This window comes from Pieris brassicae, chromosome 10 (genome assembly GCF_905147105.1).
Source record: "Pieris brassicae chromosome 10, ilPieBrab1.1, whole genome shotgun sequence".
Lineage (NCBI taxonomy): Eukaryota > Metazoa > Arthropoda > Insecta > Lepidoptera > Pieridae > Pieris > Pieris brassicae.
In genome coordinates, this window is record NC_059674.1 from 15,353,091 (window position 1) to 15,361,968 (window position 8,878).

General features: G+C 33.6%; 1 protein-coding gene across 2 annotated transcripts; it reads left to right on the plus strand.

The window, feature by feature from the left end:
* The first annotated feature begins 249 nt into the window (after positions 1 to 249).
* Positions 250 to 7,649, plus strand: LOC123715789. Of its 2 annotated transcripts, none has more exons than XM_045671091.1 (12): positions 250 to 380; positions 459 to 785; positions 852 to 1,057; positions 1,136 to 1,786; positions 1,921 to 2,089; positions 2,722 to 2,885; positions 3,273 to 3,426; positions 3,838 to 3,989; positions 4,283 to 4,339; positions 5,082 to 5,166; positions 5,583 to 5,698; positions 6,447 to 7,649. In XM_045671091.1, exons 1-12 carry the CDS (start codon positions 269 to 271, stop codon positions 6,618 to 6,620), a joined length of 2,367 nt encoding a protein of 788 aa, XP_045527047.1. In that variant the 5' UTR covers positions 250 to 268; the 3' UTR covers positions 6,621 to 7,649. The 2 variants fall into 2 exon arrangements, with proteins under 2 accessions (XP_045527047.1, XP_045527048.1); XM_045671092.1 differs by having other exon boundaries at positions 3,841 to 3,989.
* Positions 7,650 to 8,878: the final 1,229 nt, after the last annotated feature.

The window sequence follows — 8,878 nt, forward strand, 5'->3', positions numbered from 1 at the left end:
CAAAAATTATATACTTATAATTTTACATAATCATCAATCATCATTATACTCAAATATTATCAACATAACAAAAACAATAATTTTGCACTGCTGCGAACTCAAATCCCACCATGGTTCTCTTGCTGCACAGACTCTACCAGTCTATATTTAAAAAATGTCGCGAGTAAAGTCTAACTCTGGCAATCGACTCAATTCTTCTTTTTAAAAACTGTCATCATAGCATTATGTTATGTCAAACTATGATAAACAACAACATATATTTCTTAATATGTATTTTAGTGTTTTTCTATTAGTATTATCATTTAATCACATAAACTTTGTTAGTTCCGACAAGGGGAATTCTACTGAGGATGAAGAATGTACTTTGTGTAACCTTTCTTGTAAGAATAGGCTTATATACATATAATTTTTACGATTCGATACGATCTTCTTTAATATAAGTTTTTAATTTTTATCAGTTTTTCGTCGAAAACGTGCACTGCCTGAATACACACGGTGGCGTGCAACAACCCAAGAATTCATTGTGAAAGTTTTGGAGGATGATGTTACAACGCCGCAGACAAAACAAATCGTAGCGGTAAACATTAAACCCAATAGAAAAATAGAAGAAAAGATAATAGTTGGTGCTACACTTCTACCTACAGCAGTACCAATCACAACCCCCTTATCTGACGAATACACACGTTTTATACCTCCCACAACATCAAAAATTACTCGATATGACGATATGGTCTTCGCTCCTGCAACAACAGGTGTTATTCCTCCGATTAAACCTAAAAGTAAAGGTAAGTATAAAACCGGTTATTTGTAATGTTCTGTTTATTTCATAAGATAATCAATGATTTTTGAAGTTAGGAAAGGTGAACAACATATTGGGCCAATTATAAAATTTACTGGAGATCGACATGGGCTTCGAGATGAGAGCCCTCCCTCCGGTCCAAAATTTATTCCTAGAACCAATACTGAATATCTTTCACAATACGCACCTATCGCTCCAATCCTGTTCACCCAAAAGACTACTTTTGGACCTCTAACTCCACGTACTGTTGAAAAATTCGTAAGTTACACAATACCTAACAGTTCTATGTGATACCGGCAACAGTTAAGTAGAAAACTGATTTTTGATTTCTTTTAGGTAATATATAAGACTTCTGTACGACCTTCACGTACAACGCAATTGTTGGACTACATTACACCAGAGAGGACTCCGGATTTTCTCAATATATTAGGTTTAGCTGACAACAAACGGAAACCTTTTGTATTTTCACCTACGCGTACTTCGACATTTCCAAATGATACATCTACGATGATTACTTTTATAGACGAAAATGATGATTTAGTTCAAACCAAATCTAATGTAGATGACACATATAGAAGAACATACGAGGAAAAGAAAACTACAGAAAAAGATACGGACGAGTTCTACAATAACTTAATGATGTATGATGATGATACCGATGTCACAACTAGAAAAGTTTATCATGGATTTTCTGATACATACGAAGACAGCTCTGAGAAAAGTAAAGAACCTGATACTACTGAAACCACTATCGAACTTTCTTCTGATTTAGAAGAATACGATAATACAACGGAAAAAATGGTTTATCATGACGAAGATGACGTACAAAAAGGAACAACAACAGGAACATTGACAACAAGAAATACTGAAGAAGTGTCATTAAAGGCGACAACTTTTGCAAGAGTAGTGGAAAATAATACAAAAAGAGTGTGTAATCTTTTAAAACTGCGACACCTATCATTCAGTTCACCCCGCACACTTTATGAGGTTAAGTATCTTAAATTACAATCACATACTTCTAGTCTTGTGGCCCACACTTAAGATAGTCCACATCTTTACAACATTGGCTGAAAATATGTCATAGATTTTATTATTCATATGTTGATACTCTTATACTTCAGATAACAACTCAATTAAAGCAATGGGCGGAAGAGAGTCCTGTTGCAAAATGGGTTGATGTAACAAATGGAAATTTTACTGTAATGGAAAATCCCATTTATATGATGATCGTGGACGACCCTAGTAGTGGACAAATTATGTCAGCGAAGCAAACTGTCATGATTGTTGCGGGTATGTATTTTTATTTACAACCGAATCAAAAAAGAGATGTTCCCGTTTCTTAGTAATCTAGTTATCCTTTCGAGAACTTTCATTTCTTATTTTTCTTGTTTATATCAAACTTAAGACGCATGTCCCTAGTGATTTCTGGTATTGAACTCTCAAAGAAATAAGCAGTTTTAAACCTCAAAAATCGGTGGCTTGTGTCGTACACTTCTATAAAAATATACATATATAAAAACCAAATGTTAAAGATCAATACCCATTTAAGATTTTAGCACCACTGGATTATTTTTATTAGTAATAAATCCTATTAGTAAATTTCCGACAAATTTTAATTTAATATGATAAGATAAATATATCTAGCCATGTATTAGTTTATATCTAAGAAGTTTATATCTATAACATCACCATTGTTATTAACATATTTATGATTTTTTTTTTACATTAGTTTTATTTGACTAAAATTAATATTCGATACTTACAGTTTTCTGTACAATTTCTACAAACTAATATAATCTTCTAAGAGATCTTATGCTCTTTTGTTTTCTAAAAACCTAATCGATCGAAGGCAAAATACCTCTAAATACAATTTGGTAGGATGAGGCTGGAATTGAATATTTGACAATTCCCTTTTTTTTTAGGTATTCAAGGGAGAGACCACCACGCGGTGGCAGCAGCTATGTATGTGTTATATCAATTAATTGAGCGTACTGATGCTCACTCAGATCTTCTAGTAAAGTATCGGTTCTGGATTATTCCAGTATTTAATCCAGATGGATACGACTACTCAATGACGTTTCCCCGTGTAAGTGAAATATATAGTTGTAGCGATTGTATGTATATCTAAAGTCGTTATTGACAATATAATGATTAAAACCAAATGTTGGTGGTCCACGTGAGGGATATAATAATAATAAATAATAAAGCCACATAAATTACAAACTAAATAGGTTTTAGTTTTGTTATACTTTTAGTCTCCGTTAGTTATTTCCATTTCTTTGTGTTCTGCAGTTGCAGATGCAAGGGGACCATCCCTTTTGGGTAAAGGCTACGTGAAAGATAGTTGATAATAATTATGAAGCGGTTCCCGCGTATTTTTCACGCCAATAACAAATGCGTTGTGTGTATTGAAGTAAATTTCGTATATTAACTGATTTTTATGTATCTAATTTGTGAATTTTAAATAACACAGCGACGGGAATGGACAAAGAATCTACGCCAAACTTGGGACTCGTGCAAGGGCCGTGACACCTGCGAAGCGTGTGAATTATACGGGGTCATGTGTACTATTCAGCCCTGCTATGGCGTCAACCTTGATAGAAATTTCGAATATCAGTGGATCCCACGTAAGTCAGATTATTTTAATTTCGAAGTATGTCCTACGTCAACGACACGAGTGGACCTGTGTCGGACCGTAGGGCGGACTTTTGAATCGTAGTTGCGTTAGGTACGGGCTCTCATAGTGCAGTTCTCAAATCATACTAAGTCTTAATTGAGTTTTTTTCTTTTCATAGCTTATTTTACAATTCAACAACTGAACTCAATTGCAACAACAACTTTTTAATTTGCATAAATCTTGTTACGTTAGGAACAATGGCTTAATGCTCTTATAACTACTGGAATGGGGCAGAGACCACAGTGAGCCTCCATCAGTTTTGAGCTTGTACCTCGCTCCAAATCTTTCGTAGGACCAATCCATTATTATTATGTAGGGAAACACAGCTTAATAAGCTGATGCGAAATATCAAAATTTTTAGCAGAGGAGCTACGTTCAGAACACCCATGTGGTCAGTTATACGCGGGTTCTAGACAGCTTAGCGAAGCCGAAACTCGCGCGCTTACTAACTTCCTCCATGAACAGAAAACTCCACTTTACACCTTTATAGCTTTCAAGGAAGGGAACGTTCTGGTAAGCAATTTATATAGCAGTTTAACAAAAAAAATGTGTTACGTACATACATAGGTGACGACATGGCCAAACGTCTTTAAATTTATTTGGTAGGTTAAATCAACTAAAACAGATTTCAACGTTTGTTTTATTAAGTAGTTATATGATAGAACAGTTAACTATTAAGCGCTTTACTAATTGAAATAATAATAGTGCTTGAAATCAATATGGCCACTGAGTCGTTTTACGTATTATTTCATAGTCTACATAAAACTTTAAAGAACTACTCAGTAACTGGCCGACAATTTTTACAGGGTATAATGTATCCATATTCTCACACACGGAAAAGAAGAGCATTTGATCATGTTTACGTAAGTTTTTATGTAATATTATTTTAACGCTTGTTGATCCCAAATTTTCCGTCTTTAGATAAACAGAAGTTCATAAATACCTATGAAACCAGGTATCTTATCTTATACATATCTAATAGCGTCATCACGTGAGTGAAAGTGATTTTTGAGGAAAACGAAGAAAAAGTATTAATTCTATAGGACAAAAAGCTCTTTTTACAGCGTTATCTAAGATTGACAGAGTAAGAGTCCTTAATTGATGTTAAGTGTTATGGACATATTGACATTGGCAGAAGGCTCGTAAGTGCGTTTTCGGCTTTTTAAGGATTAGTACGCTCTTTTATTGAAGGGCCCTAAGTCGAATTGTTTCGGAAATACACGTGCCGTGTGTGAACGGGGATAGGACACAGCCTTGTTGCCCAGCGTTCACGGCTTTTACAGTTCTCCTCGGGTATGGCGTCTTAACGGGTGTCCAGTTCTCCCAGCGTTCACACGTTTAAGGTCTTAACATCGACGACCTCGATGCTCCGTTTGCCCTGAGCGATGGAGCACATAGGTTGGTTGGTTGAAAGCTTCGAGAGAAGCGCTTTATGCCACACCCGATCGAAGGATTTCGGATTTCAAAAAGCCAGCGCCTCCGTCTCTCTCTCTAAGACATGTTTTTATTATGAATCTCAGGACTTAGTTATAAAGTTTAAGACTGGTTATTGAAATAATTGTACTAAATTATAATAACAAATTCTATTTATTTTTCGGCACATAGAGACAGCGAGCGTCTATTGCAGCATCTGCTGCCTTCAGTATTAGTGGTCGACCATATGCTGCAGGACAAACATCTGAATTTTTACGTGAGTTAAACACATACAATTTTTCAGACTTTTATAACGAGAGGTAGAAACCATTTACACATAAAGAGACTGAAGCTTTTGTTTGCAATAATAAAGCTTAAATCTGACCTCAACCAAACACATTCTTATTTTATCCTATATATATATTTTTATATTAATAATATTATTTCGTATAAATAAAAATAAATATTGAGATTGCGGTGTGTATAAAAGACGGATAAATGGCCTACTATAAATGGGTAGTATAAACTGGTATAAACTTATTGATGTTATTGTCATAAATACAAATATTTCCCGTTATCTAATTGCCATATCGTTTATTGCACTTAACAATTAGGACGAATGTGGACTTTATTTTAAGGAGTAAAACTGTTTAGTTTATTTAAAGATTACGTTTACAATGACAAAATTTTCAGCGCTTTATGCTGGTGGCATAGAAGACTGGGTGGATGGCCACTTAGGTATAGACAATACCTATACAATCATGATATTTCGACCCAGCGACTCGTATAATTCGAAGATTTTAACTGAGGTAACTAATTATGTAGTCCTGTATTGCCAGAACTGATACGAGTAGAAAGAAACATTTCTATATAATTGTTAAAAGTGGATTATAATTGTTAAATTTCTGAATTAAAAAGCGATGTTATTTCGCCTTTTGGTTACATAGATCCAGTTTGCAAAGCAGCACATACAATACATAGATAAGTAAATTTATTATGTCATAAACTTTTTTATTTATCTCTTATTACATTACCTTTCTAATAAAATGTATTATATATAGGCAATAAATTATATTACGAAGCGAGAGGTCATGATTTTCTTATTCTCTCTAATAATACGACTGCAATTTTTTCTAATTATACACGTATAGTATAAACTGCCAATAAGCCATGGGCCAGATACAACCATTCAGTCTGTTTCAGTATACTTTTGACGTCTTTCTGTTCCGACTTTTGTTTTCGCGATGTTTTCTTTCACACATGACGGTACGGCTGACGGGCCTTTTTGCAAGGTTTTTAACAAACTAAAAAATAAACCTTTTAGTGTATTTGAGTTTATTTTTCTGGGGACGAGTTGTATTTACATGTATACATGTATATATATGTATGTTTCTTTCTAAAAAGTTGTACATAAAGTAGTCATAAACTCATTTATACGCCCCGGTTACATCGGAGATATTATTATTTACCAGAGGCGAGCCGGGGGACTAGAACATTAACGTTATTTCCTTTTTATTCTGCTTTAGTTATAGATTATAGATTTTATTTCTTTTGCAGCGCGTCGTTCATGAAGGATTTGCAGCTGTAGACACTCTTTTGCTTCAGAGCACTGGACCCTTGGGACCACCACCAGTCACATTAAGTCGGTCAAAGGCAGTTAAATTGCAACCTACATCAGAAACATTCCTTGTTTTATGTATAAATTTCGTAATTTTTTTGTGTAAAAGTTAGGATGCAATTGTGATTTCACTACGACAGTGAAAGTATATTTATTTGTGGATTTTTGATTTAGATGACGGCGATGCCCATCTTATGTAATGCTGTCTGAGTTAAAAATACATTAACAGTTACATAAATTACGACTCCGAAATCATCAGTCACGCGTCAAACTAAAGTTTGTCAAATATTCAGCACATATATTTTACGACAGCGTTTAATACTTTGTTAAAATCATGGTTGATGTTAATACAGGTTTTGAAAACGTTGTAAACTCTCATTATTCGCTTCAATCCATTAATAACTTAAAAGTAAATTAAATTACTATTGATATAAACTCATTCATCACAATTCAAACCACAAAGACTATTGTAACGAAAAACTATTGTTCTAAATTTGAACGCCTATTTACTAATGATAAACTTTCTCTATATTGAAGGTGCTTTTGTCGTCAAAGTTGCAAATACACTGCTACCATAAATAAAGCCCGACTAATTATATTCGTCTCTGAAAATCATTCAAACAATTTTAGCCGTTTAATTTCAACTGAGCAATGTAGGAAATATTAAATATGATAATATTCAGACAATTTGTCACTGTTAACAGATAGGATATCGATTGAATATTATGACTTGTTTGGACGAAAGGTGTGGTGATTACTCACAAGACGCCAGTATGAGTACGCTAATGTACTGTATCCTTTAGGCACCCACGTTTTGTTTACTGCATTAAAATTGTAGCCAATTGCCGAGCCGATACAAATTCAAATGATAATGTTCCTTAAATTCTAGACCCGAGATCACCCGACAGTACGTTTTTTTTGAAAAACCCATACAACCATTTATTTCAGGGTTGGAATAAAAAAAGGTAACATTATCTGTCAAAACTACAAGTTTCTTCGTCTGGGCTTTGATGAATTAGGGCAATTTTAGATTAATTGCATTAATCAAATTTCTAACTATAAACGTGAGTGTCAACGTTTTCCTTAAATGACGCATTAAGACCGATTATTTATATGCACTTAATAGCAATGTATATAGTTATAGCCCCTTGTTTTTTATCACTTTAGTTTTTGTGTAAATAAAGGAATTATTCAGATCTGCTTTTTTATTACATAATGTAATTACAAGAAAGACTCTGTTCGAGAGGTAATTTCAAAAATACATTCAAGTAGTATAAATTAGAAAATTTTGAACTTGGAAAATTATAGCTTTTTCTTAGTTTGTTGATTGGCTTCTAGGCTAAATAAAATTTGTATAGAATCGTGCGTGTTTTAAGAAAACAAAATATTTTATAAAGTATCCACTAAAGATCCTATTTACTAAATGTTCCTCCCTAAAAACCCCCAAAGACATCTTGATTCCCCCTAAATTTAGGAGGGAAAAGTTGACATCACTGGCAAGACGTCATAAATACTAAAGGCGCTAACCAACTGTCAACCTACCAAAGACAATTTATTTCTATGCTACTATTAATGAGACCTCCATATTTTTATTAGATGTCGATATATCAATTATACAATTTTCTACCTTAATTAATAAATCGAGATTAATTTATGCCACTTTTTAATTATGTTTATCACAATGATATCGTGTTTAGTCCTTCTATATATCTTTTCTTTGAAATAAATGATCACAAATACCTAGAACTTGCGATTAACGAACGTTATTTTCAAGGAAACGTAACAACATACGGCATCAGTAGTCTTTGGTTTACACGACCTACTAGCGTAATTAAAAAATCGAAATCATTTTAGTTTCCTCATGTCTCACTGTTCCTGTACGCCATAGCCTTTATTTCGATATATAGACTACATCGTTAAAACAAGGTAAATAGATCATAATAATAATATGTCAAAGATAACTTTATAATTACACACAATCGGAGAAAAATATAAGATGTAGATGGATGATGCTAAGAGTAGTTTCTTTCCAGGCGATGTAGTCTATATTCGCGTTAATAGTTCGCGGGGTTGCCCCCGCGAACTTCTTTTTGCCCCAATTTAATTTTTTTACTTAGCCTCGGAGCTTAAGGAAAAAATTAAAAATAACTGCTCAAATTGGTCCAGCCGTCTTTGAGTTTAGAGCTTTGCAACATATATTGCAATTCAATGTTATTTATATAGGTATATTAGGGGCGTGAAACTGAAACTTTCATTTAATATATTTCTCATCAATCCTATCCATATAATCCACAAATGTTTATTGTTAGAACGCTAAATATAAAATAAGTTTTACTACATTTTAAAAAACATAGACTTAATAGTCGTGTAT